This window comes from Rhipicephalus sanguineus, chromosome 10 (genome assembly GCF_013339695.2).
Source record: "Rhipicephalus sanguineus isolate Rsan-2018 chromosome 10, BIME_Rsan_1.4, whole genome shotgun sequence".
Taxonomy (NCBI): Eukaryota; Metazoa; Arthropoda; class Arachnida; order Ixodida; family Ixodidae; genus Rhipicephalus; species Rhipicephalus sanguineus.
The window spans coordinates 19,595,376-19,616,565 of record NC_051185.1 but is presented as its reverse complement, the minus strand read 5'-3'; the positions used below and the strand labels follow the sequence as shown (position 1 = coordinate 19,616,565).

At 45.1% G+C, this 21,190-nt stretch overlaps 1 protein-coding gene across 1 annotated transcript in view; it reads left to right on the top strand.

Moving 5' to 3' along the window:
* Window positions 1-21,190, top strand: part of LOC119407193 (glutamate receptor-interacting protein 2-like) — a 169,118-nt gene extending 147,928 nt beyond the window's left edge. The window contains 17 exon segments of the mRNA XM_037674065.2: window positions 650-795; window positions 1,493-1,655; window positions 2,484-2,629; window positions 3,586-3,605; window positions 3,607-3,731; window positions 5,629-5,695; window positions 5,698-5,812; window positions 6,536-6,754; window positions 7,358-7,559; window positions 8,403-8,620; window positions 9,375-9,590; window positions 10,544-10,688; window positions 11,578-11,729; window positions 13,660-13,694; window positions 13,779-13,968; window positions 15,598-16,298; window positions 18,481-21,190. Of these exon segments, the coding sequence (XP_037529993.1) occupies window positions 650-795; window positions 1,493-1,655; window positions 2,484-2,629; window positions 3,586-3,605; window positions 3,607-3,731; window positions 5,629-5,695; window positions 5,698-5,812; window positions 6,536-6,754; window positions 7,358-7,559; window positions 8,403-8,620; window positions 9,375-9,590; window positions 10,544-10,688; window positions 11,578-11,729; window positions 13,660-13,694; window positions 13,779-13,968; window positions 15,598-16,298; window positions 18,481-18,717 (3,097 nt within the window). The 3' untranslated portion in view covers window positions 18,718-21,190.

Here is a 21,190-nt window from a genome sequence, read left to right as displayed (position 1 = left end):
AAGCACAAAAGTAAAAATGGCAATTGTTTTAAAGCATCCAGTGAAAGCACAGTTACCTGACCTAATTTTTCGCAGGGCACGTAAGTCCCCCTCTTCATTTTCGTAAAAACATTACCTGCCTTCCATATAACTTGTTTTTTCAAACCCAGGCATCCCTTCAGGTAAAAATGAAAAGCCACGTTGCTGCTACTACACTGGACAGGTACAATTGTTAAAGAATGAAGTGCATGACGAGATGCAGTATTTATAGATAAAATACTCAACAACACTCGACAAACTAAAGTATTCCAACAAGACCAGTATATTCAAAAGTTCTTTCGCCGCACGATATACTCCATGGGCAGTGATGGTACATACTCCATGGACAGTGAATGAGTATGCGCAAAGTATAAACCATGTAAATTCAGCAGTTTTGTATAACCTGAGTAAATAACTGAAACACAAAGCTAACCAAACTATGAAACCTTTTTTTAATCTATCTTCCGGTGGCCCCGTTTGTGGGAGAAACCATGGGTTACACATTAACCTTACAGTGTATGCGGAGCAGAACCACGTAGATTCAACAGTTTTGTATAACCTTTGTATACTTAATGGAAACACAAAGCTGACCGAATATCTTGTATCCTCTGGTGGCCTTGCTGGTGCGCAGATGTGACGCCCTGGCTGTCGGTGACCATATTGTAGCTGTGAACGGTATCCGGACCAGCAAGCTTAAGCACGACGAGATTGTCAACTTGCTCAAGAATGCGGGCGACAAGGTCGTGCTTGACGTTGAGTATGAGATTCCGAGCACAGGTGGGTACACAATGCGTCATCTTTACACCAGTCAGTGCACATTATCTGCCTGACGTACACTCCTAACACCAGGACATATATACTTGGGCTGTCTTTTTGTCCCGCAACAAAAATCCTCATGCGTCTTGCGTGCCTTTCCTCGCATTATTGCTGTGCTCCCAATACTTCCAGGTCACGAATGGCATGTACACTACCCTTGGAATACGGGGTGTGTCGCTGACGCCAATGCCTTGACCAAGCGGACTTGTCTTCTTCAAGGCTGCAACAGAAAGGACAAGTCCGCTTGTCGAAACGTTGGCGCGAGCGACACACCTCGTGTTCCAAGGATTTTTCATAGCTTCCCAAGATTCCATCTTCCGCTGAACTACTGCCTTATTTGGACGTATGCCATCAGCATGACATAGCATTCTTGACAGAAAAGCGGCAAGTTTCCAAGAAGAGAAACGCAAGCAAGCCAGATGACAATAATCTTTGTAGGACAAAACGACCACCTCGAAGGGTGCAAACTGTTTCTAGAGTGTACACAAGACACTGCACGTCCTGTTCATTTACTCGTCCCTTATGTCTAGATTTTCTAGCTCTGCCCAAGTAGTATTTTGAACCCGAAACAAGCTGCCCGCCTTTCTGTTACGCTTCAATTCAGTTCATTTTTTTGTCACATGGCTAACTTAACCGTTTTGTTCTTCATCCGGCACAGCTGCAGAGATGTCGATGTGCGTCTGTCCCAAGGTGATCCAAGTCAAGCTCGAGAAAGAGAATGGCAGCTTCGGCTTTCTCATCCGCGGCGGCACCTGTCCTGAGAAACTCAAGTGCCGTCCCTTGACAATCACCCACGTGAGGCCAGGGGGTCCAGCAGACAGGTCAGCTATGCTTGCATCATGAAGGGAACGAGCAGCTGCACTTTTGATGGGCCCAGCGCTTGCCTACATAGTACTTACAAGGGCACCTCCTCATTAAAATTTTCTCGAAAAAAAAAGAGTAACTAGCAATAACATAAGGAAAATGGCTATAGTACAGGGAATGTCGTTGGCATCAGCGTTATGACAAGATGACTTGTCATCAGTGCGGCAACTTGTCTACGCCAGAGCAAATGTTGCACTAAGGCCAGTCCTCTCGTCAAAACACTGGCACCAGCGATATTTTCTGTTAAATTATTGATCATTACCACCAAATTCAATGAAGCTTAAGTGAAACACTAAATAAGCTGAGATTGATAAATGACTTTTTGGAAAAATTACCACCATCAGTATTTAGAACATGGGTTCATTATTAGAAGAGATAATGAAGGTCAAAATTCCATTTTTCAAAATTTCCACCAATCTGTGATGCCATGGATATCTGCTTTTCATTTTTGGCCATGTCAGTCTAATAAAGGTTCTCAAAAGTCGCCTTGTTAAGTTCCTGGCTCCCTTGAACACAGTTTCATCAGCTTTTAACAATAAAACATTATGTAAGCCTCAGCAGGCACCATAATAATCTATGACATCATGGCGAGCTGGTACAGAATCTTGAAGGCGGCGGCACGACACAGGTCCTTTCTTTTTGCACCTTTCCTGCCTTGCCAATGCTCTCATTAGGCAAGAATTGAGTTCCTAGTATTGTCTGAGAGTAATTTTACACAAGAAAAATCTTTTTAATTTCTTAGTGTTGACCACACCTCGCCTGACAATGCTGAATTGCAATTTCAGGGAAGGCACCATCAAAGCGGGAGACCGGCTACTCGCAGTTGACAATATCAACCTCAACAACGCTTCTCTCAACGAAGCCATGGCTGTTCTTAAGCAGGTCGAGAAGCAAGCACTGCTGACCATAGAGTATGATGTCTCGGTCATGGGTAAGTGCCACCACACAACACCTCCAATACAAAGCAAACCAAGCTTTTGGCAGAATAATTCAAGAGTAGTCGCCTTAAGATGATAAAGCAAGTGTTGCGCTTCTCTTTGTCTTTTAGCATAAAGTGCAAATGTTTATAACAATGTTGCAGGTATGTACGACTAATGGACTGCTATGAATATGCTAAAAGTGAAGTTTTAAATTTTAGATCATTAGATCTAAACCAAATCAAAGATGTCACTCCTCGTGTAAGGGTTGCACTTAAACTACAATAAGAGCTAGCACTGATGGCTAACCCTCAGTGCTTGTCAACTGTTGCTCATTAGTCAAATGTATAGAGACTACAGTTGATCAATTGTCGGCGTACTACAACCTAATTTTCTCATCTGCTTTCCTTTTCTAAACTTTTTCAGCCGTTTCAGAGTGTCGCTGGTAATAAAAATTTGGAGTGAATGTCCCTGCTCGTCGATTAAAGTGCTTAACACTCCTGCAGATATAAAAGTGAATGAGATTGATAGGTACAGCATATAAAGAGTATGTTGCTAGGAGCTGAGCAACACAACATTCAGAAACATTTGCAAAAAAAAAAACAAAAAAAAAACACCCAGCCCCAATGCACAAGAACACCATGTGCCATATTAAATGTCTTAATGTTCTTACTCCATTGCTTAACGATTCAAGTGCATCGACATCATGCCAGTGACACATTATGTTCATTAGAGAATGAAATTTTGTGAGAAATCCTGGGCAAAATTTACCAAAATTTTCAATAACATCCAACCAATAAATGATGGAAGGAAATTTCGTCTTCTATTTGCTCTGCTTATAGGCTGTCCTGCCCTGAAAGACATATGCCATATTTAGTCTTGAATAAGGTAACTTCTTGAGACTAAACTGATGTATGATTACTACTTAAGTGTCCACTTAATAATAACTTCCGGTTATTCTCCTGTGTAGATGCTGTAAGGAATGCGTCTGGGGCCTCTTCTCGTGGAGATCGACAAGACGCCAGGAGCGCAGCTCGGAGCAACGCTGACTCAAGTTCCGCACGGAGAAGGCGCAATAGTTTTCGACAGCATTAAACAAGCAAGTGTGGCTGAAAGGTAAGGACCATTCATGACAGAGGAAAAGAAATCTGCACGGCACCAGTTCCATTTTCTACATCTCCCATTTCTCACAACCCATGATGTTCTTGTTTTAAAGGGATACCGAAGAAAATTTTTGCCGCCAAGATTTACAGCCAAATTGAGATTGGGCACAGAAATCGATAGACACAACCTTCATTTCAGGCGGAAACTAGAGGAAAATAACGAATTTGATGCGTTTTTCACAAACTGTCGCGTCTAGCGGCCATGTCGTGAACTAGGGGAGGTGACGTTTGGCGACATTTCATGCACCGGAAACGGGCATGCCAACAATGCCAGCTGTCGCCCGCGTCTCTCGACCCACTCAGCTCGGCACCGCTCAGCTCAGCTCAGCTCAGCTCGGCACTCGTCACCGGCAGCGAACAATGCTCCAGGCTGGGGTGAAGCCCCTAAATGGTGGGGCACACCTCAGCGCCCTTGTGGAAGGGTGACAGTGAGATGTAAAGGAGAGGTTGAGAAAGGGAAGTAGTAGGACGGGAACACATGCACCCTGGATGCGCCGTGGTGAATGTGACGTCACGGCTCACACTGGCATGCAGCCGCCATGCGCTGACAATCCACCGAAAATACAGCCAATTGTTCAAAAATATGTGAAATGAACTGTTTATTGGAACAGCCGAGTCTGAGTAGAATTTCGATGTTTCTGTCAGTTTTTCTAATTGTCGTTCAGTATCCCTTTAAAGAGACTAAAAGAAAAAGGAAAAAATAAGCAGGAACTCCGTGCCGTGTAATTGTCAGACAGTGCGTAAGCATTATGTGTGATCCCATCACTTAACCAATATATGCCAGTGCTAGCCAACATTTGCCATCGTTTAGCCAGTCAATGTTTTAACGGTCCAATAAGCTTTAACTGTCCTTTGTTGGGCCCCTCGACAACAGTGGTCCGCTGTCAGGCTCAGCTGGACAAAGCTCTTTTGTGGTCGACTCACACATGCATTTTCTCACTGCATTATGCGGCATCTCTAGAACAGTAAGCAAACTTCTTTTACTTTAGCTTTGCTTTTCTTTAATTTTGGACCGGAACGAACAGAAGATGTGTAAAGGTTTTGGACTGCAAAGGGTTTAAATTTAGCCATGCTTAGCCATCATCAGCCAGTGGGAGTCATCAGTGAGCCAGTTGCTTACGAACATATAGAGAGTGCTGCTTGTGTGCACATAATTGTGGTATGCTACGCACTAGTAGTATGTATGAAAATACAGTAAATTATAACATACGTCTAGCAGCAACTGCAGCGACCTACTTTCTTTCTGTGTGGACTGTTTTCTTTTTAAAGCTGCAACAAGGTTACCCACACATGCTCTTGTAAATTGAGTGAGGAAGAGGATGGTGGAAGCCCTGCAGAGACGGGTGCTTTTGTGGAGCAATTCTATTGTGATTCTATGACTTTTCTTACGCCTTTTGCTGCCATTAGCCATCTGCCATTGGTCAAATAGCGCAGCCTGGAAAATTTCTACCAATGGCAGACCACTAATGGTGGCTAAAGTAATAGAATCGCAATAGAATCATTCTGTGATAGCTCTCCAGGACTAGCGTAGGTCATAAGAAGTAATGGCCTCTATGGTCTTACTCAACCGGCTTTCGAGCCTGTCCAAATTGTTACACATACATTTCCCAATTAACCGAGCCAAGGAAGACTTACACATTAAAATACAAACAGTACAACTGATTTCTATAGATAAAATGAATAAGAAACTTTAATATTCCAACATTTAAAAACAACCAAAAAATGCCACAAACAAACAATAAAAAAAGGCACAGGTGTTATATATATATATATATACATGTAGGGTGATGAATTGAGTACAAAGGCGGTGGTGGTGACAGTTCGCTGTACACACGTTCGTAACGGCACAGGTGCGGTGCACTCCATGTCGGTGACCAACTTCTCGCCATCGACGGGACGCGGGTGGACCAGATGACCTGCAGGCCGAGGCCATGCAGCTCCTGAAAATGGCCGTCGGAGATGTCATCAGACTGGAGATCCTGCCCATCAGCCAGATGGCGCTGAGGAAGTGTCCCAGCACCCATTCAAAAAGGAGTAAGAAAAGCCGAGTGGATTACGGCTACTGCTACACTTTAAGACAAAAAAAAAAAAAAAAAAAGGTGTATTTGGGGCATCTTTCTACCACACAACAATAATAGTGTATCTCGCATGTTTTCCTCGTGTTATTGCTACATTCCTGGCACTTCCTGATGCGGCTATCGGCGTGACATAGCACTCTCGATAGGAAAGTGGCGAGCGTGCAGTTTTTGAGAAAGGAAAAGCAAGCAAGCCAGATGACGATTATTGTTGTGACAGAGACACCCTAAATACTCCCACTTAGCTTGGAGTGTAAGTCAAAACCACTTTTGCGATTGTGGGGGACTACGATTGAAAAAAAGAAGAATACTCATTAAAACTAGTACAACAAAAATTAGGGCTACTACATACTTCTCCTAACTTGTGATTGAGATCCTTTAGCCTGAAACTGAATACAAATTAGTATTTCAAGTCAACTTTCACCATTACAGTGATACTAATAGACAAATGATATTAACTTGTTGCAACAAAGCTTGCATTGTAGGAGGTATAGTTGTGCTTTCATCATGTTGAACGCCTTATGGTGTTATTTAACAAAGGCAGCACATGTGTACCAATGTGCTTGCTGTGTGTTGTTAAAAGACTGAACCTTGAACTTCGGATGTGCAAGTGTATGTTTAAACTATATGAATTCCGACTCTGTAAAAAACTGTTTCCAACTCTGGTTCTACAAAACCAAAGGTGCGGCTCCACCACCTCCTCCGCACGGCTACGCCTCGAGCTACGACACCCTCTCGTCCATGGGTGGTCATTCGAACAGGTCAGCAGCGACGGCACCGGCTGGACGCTGCCCTCTGCCGCCGCTCCCTCCTCCGCAAGTTCCCTCAACCCCATCGTCATCGCGGAGGGGCAAGCCCAGCAGAAAGCACCTCCCGGAATATCTCTCCAGCTCCTCAAATGGTATCACATTCATCCATTCATTCAGTAACCTATGTTGCCTTGTTGGGCATTATAGTATGAGGAATTGAATCAATGAAAAAAGTAACACGTTTAACAAACAGTTTATCACATGTGTACTTAAGCGAAGCCCACATGCTGTAAAAAGCTGTTGAAGTCTTGCTATGAGAGTTTCAAATTCCCCCATGGTTGTGGTTGAATATCAAAACCATGCTGCAAATGTAGAAGTCAGCGTTTTAGCTGCTGAAGTCTAAGAGTGTGCTTCACCATTAAGTAGTAGTAATAATGATAGTTGTAAGGGTTTTACGTCACAAAACCACAATATGATCACGTGGGACGCTGTAGGGATGGCCTCTGGAAATATTTACCACCTGGGGTTTTTTAACGTGCACCTAAATCAAACCGCACGGGCCTCTCGCAATTCGCTTCCATCGAAATGCAGCCGCAGCGGCCGGGATACGACCCCGCAACCTTTCAATAGTTCGTAACAAGATGGAATCTTCAGAATAAACTCGTCAGTGGCCTTTATCGCAATGGCACACACGTTAAGTAAGCGACAGTTTCCTTTTCCACCCTTGATGGAGAAACACGTATGGCCTCTTCCAGCGTCGATTGCATCTGTCTACGGGGTTCCACCATGCCTAGTCGGACCGAGCCAATTGAGCCACACCGAGACCACCCAGGTTGTCATCTATGCCGATCACAAGGGATTCGGCTTTGCCCTGCAGGGCCCCACCCCCTACTCGGCCGATCCACTGCCACCCGTTCCGACAATCAGCAGCATCGACCCGAGGGGACCAGCAGAAAGGTTTGGAACCTTGACGAATGCTCTCACTTCTGTGGCGCGATTTTGTACGCGTTCTTAAAACGAACGGAGGCAGTCCGTTCTATCCAGCCACATGCGTTTGGTCAATGAAGCTTTGAAACTACCTCTGCTATGTAATCTAGTGAACTGTTGCATCATTGAACATAATCAGGAATCAGTGGCACAATTTTGTACGCGTTCTTCAAACGAACGGACGCGGTCCGTTCCTCCAGCTGCACGCGAATGGTCAATGCTGAACCGTAACAGACCGCCTCCGTTCGTTTTAAGAACGCGTACAAAATCGCGCCACTGATTCCTGATTATGTTCAATGATGCAACAATTTGCTAGGTTACATATCAGAGGTGGTTTCAAAGCTTTACCAACACATGAATGTCAATGTAATGAGTTCCCGAATCTATAGTATTTGTGATGACTTTTAGCTATTTTTGCAAACGCTTTTACGATGTTTCTGCAGAATCACGTCCAAGTCTCATTTGAGAAAAATGAGACACTTTGAGCAAAAAAAGGTTCTTTTTGTGTGTATACTGAATTCATGCTTTCAGTTTTTGCACTGTGAATGAAAATTTATCGCAATTCAAAAGTGATAATTTTGTTCATTCACATTCTACAAAACATGTGAAGCCAGAATGTGAGTTTGTGGCATGGAAGGATCACAATGGTAAAAACTGAAAAGAAATAAGGATTCAAAGTACAGAACAAAGCCTACACTATGTGGTGTATAGGAAAATTTTTTTTTGAACAGTTAACTTGGAAAGCTAGAAAAACGCCTTTAAGAAATACGATATTAAGCTTGGCAATTGTGTATGAAAACTTCATTTTCACAGGACGGGAGTCGTGCAAGTCGGAGATCGGGTTCTCTCAGTCAACGGACAGACAACCGAAGGCCTTTCCCTCGAGGAAGTCACCCAGCTGATCCAACAGTCTCGACCACGCGTGGTCCTCGACATAGAGTTTGACGTTGCAGAATCCGTCATCCCGAGCAGTGGTACATTCACTGTCAAGCTGGCGAAAAAGGGCCCCGGACTTGGAATCACCATCACATGTAAGAAAGCTAAAATCTTCAATCTTAGATTGTGTGCTTCGTTACAGAAGCGCCGCATTTGCAGGCTTTCGAAAGTTTCCCTATGACAGTTCAATCTCTCTATAAACACTAAAATATTTTTTTGGAACCGTATTAGCCAAGTGAGCCCCAAGATTTCTCTCAAAACTGTTGTATTCGAAACTTTTGTATTGTAGTCTAGTTGTGTTCTGTATACTCAACCATTTTTCTAAAATAGAGGTAGGTCTCTCAGTACTAACAAGAATACTTGGCACTAATCAATGTGCAGATACTCTTCATTGAGAAAGTTGAAAATTCTGGAGTTTTATGCACTAAAACCACAATACGACTATAAGGCACACCGTGGTGGTGTGATTTATAATCGTATAAATATAAGTAGATGGGAGTTTTTGCGGATCATCCCCACTGAAATGTGGCTGTTGTGGCCAGAAATCGAAGCCACATACTTGGGCTTATCTGCTGAGATACCATGATGGTACCTAGAAGTGCAAAAAACACAAGAAAGGAGAACCATACAGGATGAGTGGTCTTCTTTATCTTTTATTGTGTTTCTTGTGCTTCTAAATACCATCGTGGATCCTTACAAATTTGCTCAAGTATCTGTTTTTCTAAACCTAAGATACCACAGTGGGTACTAAGAAAGTGTGCCAAAATATTAATAATTTGAATGAATATTAATACTAACGCTTACACATTTACAATAAATAATACTTCAGCGTAAACTTCGTTTTCCCAGCCCCGAAGAACAGGCGACCTGGCGAGCCCCTGCTGATCTCGGACATCAAGCACGGTAGCGTGGCGCATCGCACGGGCACCCTCCAACCGGGAGACCACCTGCTTGCTATAGACTCGGTCCGCATGGACAACTGCACCATTGAAGATGCCGCCCAAATCCTGCAGGCTTCCGAGGAGGTCGTCAAGTTGCGGATACGCAAGGACGAAGCCTTCTGCGGTAAGCCGCTTCTCGCTCCGTTGAAGACCTCGCTGACATGTCTCGAATTCAAGCGAGGGTAGCGGAGAATTTATTGTGTTGCGGTTTTGATGCCGCCTTCGCATGTTTACGACCGTAGAAAACCTATCGGCAGAGCCTGACGCTTTCACTCAGCTATGATTGAGCTACAATGATCCGTAGCGGTTCGACTGCTACTGCTTTTCCGTTACTGACGGCAAAGTCGCAGGCACATTTCGATGGGTGCAGCTTGCAAACACACTTTTGTGCTATTATGACTCAGAAGTGGCTCAGGGGGTCAATATAAAAACTAGAGTCATTGCATTATAGTGCACCACATAGCCCTCTATGCTGTTAAATGGAAATCGCCTAAACGGGGAACAACTTCCTCTCATTTGGTAGGTTTCTCGCTTAACTGCTCTACCCCCTATTTTCTCTCAGCAAAACTGCTGAATGGAACACAATACAACCCTGATTATATGTTCCTCGCTTATATACTATGTTTTCCCGTGTACAACATCCCTGGCATTTGGTTCCAGCAAAGAGCCTGCATACCCCTATGTATTAGAATCCCCTTTCCACACACCGTTCCCACAACGTTCCTGCCTGATACGTTGCGAACTGTCGCTGTGCTGGATGTGCTGAGGAGCTACGTCAATGAAATGCCAAAAGGCCATCCAAGTGCTCGAAAGGGGTTTGGCTCTGGCACGAGAGAAACACCGGACGTCCATCAACAACTTCTTTAAACTATGAACTGATGAATAAATGCTTCTGAGGTAGTGCTGTGTGCGTGCACTGTGTCTTTTATTATTTAGCAGCACTTATTCCCAGATTTTAACTGCATGTCCACTTTATACGCTCCCCAGCTACTACATTTTTTTTTTTCATGGTCCTGTGAAAAATGGACTAGAGGGGTTCTCTACCTTATATGAAATGAAACTATCATGTTCACGCAGAGGAACCAGACGCGACGGGAGCCGTGATCTTCACTGTGGAGTTGGCCAGACACGGTGGACCGTTGGGCATCACCATCTCGGGAACGGAGGAACCCTTCGACCCCATCATCATCTCGGGACTCACCGAGGGAGGACTCGCAGAGAGGTGGTGGAAAAGAACTCTCTTTTTGCGACAAAACTTTCAAAACGAAAATGTCGAATGTTGCCACAAATAGGACCGCAGGGTTACACGAATCTCAAGCCAAATACCTGGTTGACTTGCGTTCAAATTTTTGCACAGAGACGGTATCTCGCTATTTGCTCGTTTTTACGCCAAATTTGTGGGCCTTACTCGCCTGTTTAGCCTGAGAGATTGGATCAGGGGCTCGTTTGTTCCTTAGACATAACCTAATTAAACCAACAGACAGTGAAGGCGAGAGAGGCATAGGGAATATTATTTGTAGTTCTTAGCTGCAGAATAGTAATTATGACATAAATGGAAAGGAAATAAAGTGAATGAAAGAACAACTTGCTGCCAGCAGGTACCGAACCTACAACCTTCGGATAGCACATCCGATGCTCTACCAATTGAGCTACAGCAGCCTGTTTAACAAACATGCATGCCCAAGTGTACGTCATCTGTAGCAACTCAAGAATATGTCGATAATGTTGATTTCACTACCTATAGGGTTACAAAAGTTGTTGCTTTTATTTTGATTTACTGTTCCCGTTAACAATGGACCGAAATGTATGTCAACGACTACACAATGACAACTGTTTCGTGCTTCTTTGTCAGTTTATAGCGTGCTGGTGCTACAATACACAGATACGCTTTAATAAGTACAGCCAGCAGCAAACGTTTAAGGGATGTTAACTAATACGCATTTCTGCTCTAATAGTCTGGAACATTTATTTAGAGGTTACATTCCCAAACAAAGTGAGAATATAGATCTCTCCAACATTTCACGTCCTTCAAACTTTTGCTGTTGGATGTACTCCGTATACCAATTTGCACAAGTCACTGCCACGAGCCCATGCCCACTTTCTGAATGCAGGACGGGGGCCCTGCACGTTGGCGATCGAATCCTTGCCATCAACGGCCAAAGCCTGCGCGGGAAGCCCCTCAGCGAGGCGATTCTCCTGCTCCAAAACTCGGGGGACGTCGTAACGCTCAAAATATCCAAGTCCCCAAGAAACCAAGGGAGAGGTGAGTATTTACGTTTGTCTCGTACTAAAATGCTGCTACAAAATCTCACTAGACTGCTACAACAGCTCAGTACTCAAATCATGCCAGTAGGATAGCTGCGTCAAATAAAGATATTAAAGGGGTCATGAAGCACCCCTTGGACTTGTTGAAAAAACACATCCTGTGGAAAGCTGACACGTCTATGAACTGCTCTGCAAAATATTACAGTCGTGCGCGCTGCATAAAGGCCACAAGCGGAGCGCGAAGTTGCCGTTTCCTCAGGCGCCCTCTTTTCAAACAGAGGCCGGTTCTCACTCTCGTCGGTGGGCGGGGAGTCTGCATGTTGACGTCGCGGATCTGCCAGTTTACGTCGCAAGAGACACAGCTTGCTTACTGGCCAATAGCCGGATGAGATGCGCTTCTTGCCACGGGGTGCCGCCACTTGCCCGCGCCGCACTCCTCAGTCTGCTAAATTTACACGGTAGCCGCACTCGCGCACGCGAATCACAGCGGGAGAGCAATCGCGTTTCATGACGCGCGCTGACGTAACTTCTTAACCCCGTGCCATCCCTCCCTGTCTAGCTTCCAGTGCGCTCGTCGGCACGAGAAAAGAGAGAAAGCGCTGAGAGCGTGCGCCAAACCCCCGTAACTCCGCTCATTCTTGATGGATTCGAGAAATTTTTGCGGCAATCGATTCGGGAGGCAGTAAACTCCGATACTGAGGTCATTAGATCATTACTTGGAAAAGTGGTTCATGACCCCTTTAAGTTGAGCTGTCTAGGCACAATGTTGTCTAGACAGTACAATAGCAGACAGGAGTGCAATCTTGTACACGTTCTGCGATACAACGGAACGCAACGTCACAAGAGAATGAGAGGGAGCAATAGGCCAAACGGATGCCCCCCCGGAAGAATACGTCACATATTGATTGCCTGTGGCGCAACCGTATATCACGAATTCAGAAATGTTTTCAACGCACGAAGAAATATAGAATTATGATAGCTCAGTCTTAATATTTTGGGGCACTGTATTTCAAAGCTTGAAGTTGAAAAGGACAATGACTTTAAAAATTGTGCTAATATTTGTGTTAATGTGTTTATTGAGTGCTAGGTAGTGTCGCAGTTTCACGAGACGTTCGGTGGTGGCGCTGGTGGCCATTTTCGCAAACTGATGGCGTGGGATTTGATAAAGCCAGACATAAAGTAGGCTCATTCGCTTCTCCGACCCGAGCGCATACATTTCGATCCTATCCAAGTCGTCCGGAGACCGTTCCATATCCGATCCATCGGACAGAATGATGTCCCCGTCCATTCTGTGCCCATTCTTTGCCTAGCAGATTACAAAATGATTAGCAGCACTGCCTTTTCCGGTTGCTGTTCTCACGTCTGACCATTAGACAAGCCTCGACCAATCCCGTGCAGCACGATAGAACATTCTATCACAGAACGTGTACAAGATTGTGCTCCAGTATGGCTAGCAATTCCTCCAGCTCTGAAATCATTTACTGAAACGGATATGAGTAATTTGGCTAGAAAACGAATTTCTGATGGTAACAACGGCGTGCTTAAAAAAAAGAACATTGCATTCAAGCACCATATACACATAAAAAAAAAGAAACATGCCTGTCATTTCACATACTTGTTTAACACTTCTAGCTAGCATAAAATATTCTCTCACTCTTCGCAAGAGAGTGGATAGCCAGTGAAATGAAATGCAGTACGTTAACTGCCAGCAATAATGTTGTCGGGCCTTTAGAAAAACTTGGATAAGTTGAGCATATTGAACATGTCCTAGTGCTTGAAAACACAGCAGAGGTGTATGGTTGTGTGTTAGCACTACAGAAATGGGCAGGGCTTTAAGGCTACGTGCACATGCATGTAATCAAAATGGTGATGAATGTAGCTTCTTCCTCAAAACGTGCACCTTGTACTGAGCTTGCCAACCTTTCCAGGCCTGGACGTGCACCGGATCGAACGCCCCAAAGAGGTGAGCTCGGTGCTTCACAGAAGCTCGGTGGCCACGCCGACACCGTGTGCCAAAGAGCCTCCTCACACCTCCCACACGTTTCAGCCCGAGCCCAGCAGCTTCCTCAACCTGTACGCCACCCCTATCCCGAGCGTCGACAGCGCCGTCGAGTCGTGGGACAGCTATGGCGGACTCGAGGCCGCGGCGGCTGCAGCGGCAATCGCCAACGGACCCGTGCCGATCCAGAACAAGGTGCTGCCGCCTCCGACGCCTGATCTCACTCGTCGGGAAGCAGGTATAGTTCGTTGGATGCGATAGTAATGGTGCGATTCATTTTACTGTGCCAGTTTCCAAAATATGACGCCAAGACCAGTCACTGAAGATCAGATCTCTTGTGTGAAGCTAATTCAGCTGACAATGAGAGAAGCAGCTCTCGAATTCAACAAAATGAGATAGTATTATTATTACTATTATTATTTGATATGCATACACAAAAACACAAGGATACAGAGGAAATGGGAAGAGAGCAGGCTGACAACTGCCACCTAGAGGAGCACGACACCTGCCTAGTCTTTCGGGATGAGTGAAGAGATAGAGGAGAGGATGACAGAAGGAGAGACAGAGCAACCCTAGCCATTGCAGGAATAGCTAACCCCATTCAATCAACAGCAGGCAAAAACAGCACTATTTAATGTGATATTAATGATTTGAAGCTGCCCTCGTTCATGGTGCATTGTACACCGGCAAGTTCTAAAAGTAAAGTAACATAGCAAGCCCGACAACCAAGGGCGGCGCCAGTGGGGGGAACGTAGGCTGCACACTTATCGTGAAAAATCAGTAAAAAAAATCCTAGTGCCGCCCCTGCTGACAACCTTGTGAATTCATCACACTGCGAAAAAAAGTACAGTTGAAACCCGCAATAACGAAATCGGCGGGGAAAGCACAAAATTTCGCTCTTGCGGGAATTTCGTTGGCGCGAGAATGCGGCAGAAAAAACATGGAATTTACAAAAAACACATTTTATTTCCAAAAGTCAGTAAGATTGCTTTGGTGGCAGCAGTTTCATGCCTCTCGATCGGGAATGTCGTTTGCCACGGCACAAAGTTCGCCTCATGCACTGGTCAGTGACGGCGCAACTGCGCTGTCACCAGTACCGTCATCAAGTGCGCCTACAGGCGAACCTTCTTCCGGCTCCGCTGGATCAGCCCGGATCAGCGCAGACGTGGACTGCGAGCTGCACGCAACGCCGAATTCTTCGGCGATGTCCATTTTTTCCCTGCCCTTTTCCACCTCACTGATGATTGCAGCCTTATCTTCAAGCATGATGAACTTCCACTTTTTCGTTGAAAGCAGCATCTTCGCAGGCAGCGAAATCGGACGAAGCAATCGCAACACACAGTTCACGTTGCACCAAGCGACCAAGCAAATGCTCCACAAATAGCTCCACACACGCGACCATGTGCGCGCAAAGCCGACAAAGCCAAGCCAACGAACGAAACTCCACGAGGAATGTGGATTTGGCTACGTAGTCCGCGATAACGAGCAGGTGTTTCGGCAAGCCATCATCATCATCATTGTCGCCAGCTATGTTTTTTTTTTTTTTGTAAACAATGATGGCGGCTGCTTCTCAAGTGCGCTGTAGCGATAATTTTGCACAATTCAAGGGTAGCATGAATGCATTTCAGCAGTTTTCGAATGTAGTCAATGATGCGACAGTAGATTATTTGCGCACTCGTGTTTCAAAAATTTCGTTGTTGAGAGACTGCGGTATGAATATTTTTCGTAGTCGCGAGTTACGAAATGCATTGACTCCTATGGGCGTTCGCCGGTCCTCTGAAAATATTTCGTTGCGGTGAGAATTTCGTTCCCTCGGGATTTCGTTATTGCGGGTTTCGACTGTACTTCTCAACCTTTCAAAACACAGATGTTCCGACAACCGTGGCCCAGCCGTCATCTCCGCAACAGTCCTCCTGCCCGCCTAACGTGTCTGCCGAGCTCAAGTCCTGGGAGAGGGAGGTCTGGGGTCACCGGCCGCCTCCCAACCTCACTTCCCCCGGCACGTCGAACCCCCAGGCGTTCCTCCCAACGAGCAGCCACTCCGCGGCGTCGGACAGCGGCTCTGCGGACTGGTCCAAGGTCCTCGAGGACCTCGAGACGTGCGGACAGTCCAAGCTGCTCCGGCAGATCGAGCGAAGCATCATGGGAAGCCTGCCTTCCATCGCGCCCCTGCCCAACCCGGACGTGCACCTGCCGAATCCGGAGAACCTCCAGTACGACGACCTGTACGGCTTCCAGTCCCGACTGCAGTCCGACGACACATCGACGGAGTGCGAGTTCCAGGCCGCGGACCATGAGCAGACTCCGTTCACGCTGTCCCCATACGAGGGGGGACAGCAGCGCCACGACGGTTCCGGGATGCCCTATCCCAATTACGGTGGTCACATGACCGCGCCCATTCCCATCGAGGTGCACCGGGTCACACTCTTCAAGGACAAAGTCTACGAGGACTTCGGGTTTAGCGTGTCAGACGGCCTGTATGAAAAGGGCGTCTACGTTAACCGGATCCGACCAGGCGGACCGGCCGACATGAGTGGAATACTGAAACCCTTCGATCGCATCCTACAGGTAGGTTTCTGCAGTTTTGACCACATTAAGGTGAACCATTAGCTGTGCCTCCACTATAAACCCAGAGCCGGTAATTAATGGTGATGTCATGGTGAAAGTAATTTAAACTTGTTCAGTTTAAGAGTGCAAACTATGGCTGTAACTAATTTCGACATGCCTCCAGAGGTGCACCTGGCCTGCTGAGTGTTCCACTGTACAGCATTTTTATAATAAATTCTTAACTTATCCAGAGCTTCCGGTTAACGTGACCCTCTTGTTTCCCAAAGAAAAAGTGGCAATATGGTATTTATAGCAAGGTCACACAGGTCGCTCGAAAATGACTTGCACTGAAAATTTTGCACAGCGATGTACTTCCAGCAAATTCAGGTTGTACACATCTCTTCACTGAAAGCAAACAAAAATGACAAGAGTATGCTTTTATCTCTATACAGTACAAACTCTTCGATAACTTCATCTTAACACAGCGCACACACACGAACACAGAAGAATAAGGAAAACAAGGAAATAGGGCCTTCACGTGTTTGCGTGCCGCTCTAACTCGCTCGTGTCATCACGCAGTAGCAGAAAGTTTTTTAGAGCAGATAGATTGAAAGTGGCAGATTACCCTAACTCGGTCCTTAGAATGACAGCAACAAAGCTATTGAAATGGATAAAGTTACAAAACAAGAAACAAGAAAAAGACGGGGATGATAGCAGGAATAAGAAGCATTTAGCACTTATTCCGTATGTGCACAAAATGTCTCACGGTATAAAGAAAATAGGTAGGCGGTTTGGAGTGAACGTCGTGTTCTCAGCGCCCTTAAAGACGAGTAGCATATGCGCAGCGGTGCAAAGAAGGTGTGACGGCAAGGGTAACAAAGGGAAAGGAGGGTGTGGAATTAGTCATGTAGATGATAAGTACTTTGTTTCTTGTGCCACGAATGTTGTGTATAAAATACCGTTGTCCTGTGGTGCGTCTTACATCGGTCAAACGGGCAGATGCGTTAACATAAGGCTCACAGAGCACAGAACGACGCTAAAGAAAAATGAGCATGCCCACTTGGCTGCCCATTGTAGCAAGTGCAATTGCTATCCTGTCCTCAAAGACACAAGCGTCATATACAGACATCAAGATCGCACAGTCAGAGAAATCATCGAAGCCTTCCACATCAAGAAGGGGGGAGAGGGGTGTATTAGTCAGGCCTCAATTAATCTCCTGGAAAAGGAGATTAGCTTTTTAGATGCCACGTAAGAAGTGTGATATCTTGTTCTGCCGAACTCGCGCCTAATGTCATAAAAGTGTAAACTGATACGCATATGTTTCATCATGTGACCCTTCAATGTGTATATTTATATGTGTGTGGTGAATAAAAATTTCAGTTGATAGTCAGCGCTCGTGTCGTCGTTTCCTTATTCTTCTGTGTTTGTGTGTGTGCGCTGTGTTAAGATGAAGATATACCAACTTGCCCAATTATCCACCTTACTCTTCGATAAGTTCCTGTTCTGTTGCATTTCTTATGCTCTGAAACGCCAGTCCCATTTTATCCCTATAGGGTCATCTATGTTAGCTTTTCATTTTTAACATTTTTTTTGCCTACTGAATGTCACGTCCAAAACAACTGTCACAGTGCCTGCTATCATGAAGCTGATTCCCACAAGGCGCGGGATCTGCTGAATTTCTTTATTATAACGACTGACACACGTGACTGCTTAAAAAAACCACGTCATGTCGCTACGAATCTGGGCACTAAAGGTGCTCTTGGCCCTGATGCAAGTGTTGCAGACAATATTACGCTGCTGAAGCACGAGCTGAAGACCGTAAAAACGAAAAGTATGCACATTACTTAGTCCTAAATTTTTGCATTTCAATCCATGAGCACTATACCTGCATATTCCTGCCATCTTACCAATAAATGAAAACAGTTCCTGTGGTGTGTGCTGTGCATTCATTTCCTTTTCTTACACTTTTGTGCACTAAAAACCAATTTCCCTGCTTAAAGAAGACTGTTCTGGGATGGTATGTTACTTGGATCATGCTTATTTTTTTGTGGTCCCATAAGAAAAGTTACAACAAATTTCTACTATAGCAGTGCTTGTTGGCTACTCACGCACAATTCTCGATTTAATGGAAACAGCAGATATCTGCACTTACGTGAGTTAGCAATGCTCTCTTCACTGAGCTTTTCATATTCTGTGCCCTCAGGTGAACGAAACCAAGACGCACGACTACGACTGCTGCCTCACTGTGCCCCTGATGGCGTCGGCGGGAGACTCTGTCGAGCTGATAGTGAGCCGACCCGCCTACATCAACGGCAATTCTTCACACAGAGGCTACGAGCCTTCCTCGTTTCACCCCTGGATAGACGACAACGACCGCGAGGACTGCTCGTCGCCTCACGGATCGCGGCCCGGCTCTCAAATACTGACCAAAACCCTATGAGAGAGAACATGCCTCGTTGCCGCTCCAGAAGAGCTATTCTCAAACCGCCCATTTAGAGGACTGTCCATTCTGGCCTCCGCCGATTGTCTGGAACTTGACGGCCAGCATGCCCCGCCCAGTTTCCGGTTCTTCTTCCTCAACGCTATTTTGACGTCGCGGAGCTTTTGCAACTCATGACACAAATGAGAACAGAACGCGCTTCAACATGGCAAACACAGCCTCCTGAGATCCGCTCTTGGTCGAGCGAATCCCGGAGGCCATATATTAACTCCGATTCTGCGAACGCGTTAGCCCTCGAATTAGATTTAATGCGGCTTCACTTTTAACGTGCCTGTGAACGTTGCTACGCATTCGCTGCATCATTCGCAGGCATCTGGAAAACGCTCATATGCAAGGACAGACTTGTCAAGTTTGTTTAAGTGTCCTGTGACTACATTTCGTCCACATTCTCCCCTCTAACGCTTGGAAGTGTCCTGTACGAGTGCGGTACGCCGACGTAGTCAAGGAGTGAGGATGCCACAGCTAGCCGCTTTCTCGAGTAACTGAATGTGCGCTGCCGAAATGGACATGCCCATTAGATGGACAGGTTGAGAATAGCTCCCCAGTCTTGGCAACGTGCAAGCCAGCACTAAAGACGTAGAGAGATTAACGAGCAGGTGTCTAGGTCCAAAACCACGATGCAGGTTGTGAAACTAACACGGGTAGAGAGAAGATATCATACGCCACAAGCGGGCCGCAAAAGACGCCGCCGCTTGAGATAATCATTTTTCTAGTTTTTCTTCGACGATGAAACTGTTTCTGTTTACGCGGATTGTGCAAGCAAATACCGAAAAATAGTGTTCTAACACCCGAATTTATGTTTCTTTGAGGTTTATTCAAGTGAAGGCTACCATTATTACAAGACATTTCATTTTAGTGTCAACAGAACTGCTAAACATTGCATGCTGCAGATGGCGCAGTTCTACTCTTTTTGAGCTGTGTTACTCGGACAACCATTACTTAATGAATGTAAAAGCGTTCCGCAAAAAACACAAGGACTAGACACAAAAAATTATGACAGATGGGCGCATTACTTGCATGAGACATCGAACGAGAATTGAGCCTGACTAACAAATTTTCTCGTAATAACTTTTTTGAACTTCAGTAATTTACAAATAGAAGGCAGCAAGTTACAAGGTGTGCCCACTTGAAAGAAACTTAGAACCTGGCACCCGTATTCAGATGAGTGCCCTTACATTTTCATCAAAATGCTCTGTTGTGCCACGCTACTTAAGCAAAATACCTTCTTTCAGTGAAGGGTAACTTTCATTGTAACATTGAAGGCATTTTATCACCCATAAAAATCACGTCTCATTGCTAGTACCAGATCAAGCGATCATGCCTAGCAATCTCTTCGGCTCTAAGTCATAAATTTCCACGTGTGCCCTGAAGTGATTAGTCATATACAGCTAACCAGTGAAACTTGGTTAATTGGCCAATGTATTTTCATTGCTAGCATAGTTGCACACCTTGGTGAGTTTTCCAGTTCAAGAAGCGAAATCGTGCTTATAAGAGATTATAATAAGGTCTGTAAAGATTAAAATAAAACATCACATATATATATATATATAGCTGCTTTTGTCTAGATAGATGTTACTCTGTGAAGATCTTTACGAGCGGAACAGAGAACAGCCATCTTTGGGCCAAACGAATCGTAAGACAATGCATTTAAGGGAGCGATAAACTTGTCTTTTGCCAAGCAAAATCCGTTAAGTCACTTCCCAATGTACTCCAGTAACCACGATAAAAGAAAACCCAAAGAACTCAGCCAACAGTGTTCACACTGCGAACAGTCTTTTTTGAACAGCCAGATCTTGTGGCAAGCGAAACTGCTTTCTGGCCTCTTTGTAACATGACTCCCAACGGTTTCTCTATTTTTACAGTGTTATCATTCTATGAAGCAATGTACTATCTGCAGTCGAGTTTTCCTCAACATTTATTGTTAGCTTGTACATAAACGGTAAGCAATCCTTGCTCAGCATTATCGAGAACAGCTAGTCATTGAAAACGTTGCACGGTGTTCGATGTTCGATCATTACCTATTTACGCGAATAGCATGAAAGGCAGCGAATGTGTTATGCTGCTTTCCAGTGTTATACCAGTGAAATACCGCCACTTGTTTGTGTCGAAACGCTTTGCTCAGATCGATACCTTCACCGCGTCAGCCGAATATAAAATAAGCTGGAAGGTACAAAAAGCAAATAAATAAAAATGCTGAAGGACCGTTCCACCAAATACGTGAGAGTAATAATTATTCCGTTCGGTTATTTGTTCAAAGTGCCTTTTCAAGCTCGTCTATTCAAAAGGCGAGTGTTGCCATGTACGGTTATCAAGAGAGATTCATGAGCTTTGGCGATGTACAGTTGTTTGGTTTTTCAAGAGTTTCACGAAGCATGGAAAAATAAAAGAATGCATTCTTCGCAGCAAAATGAAA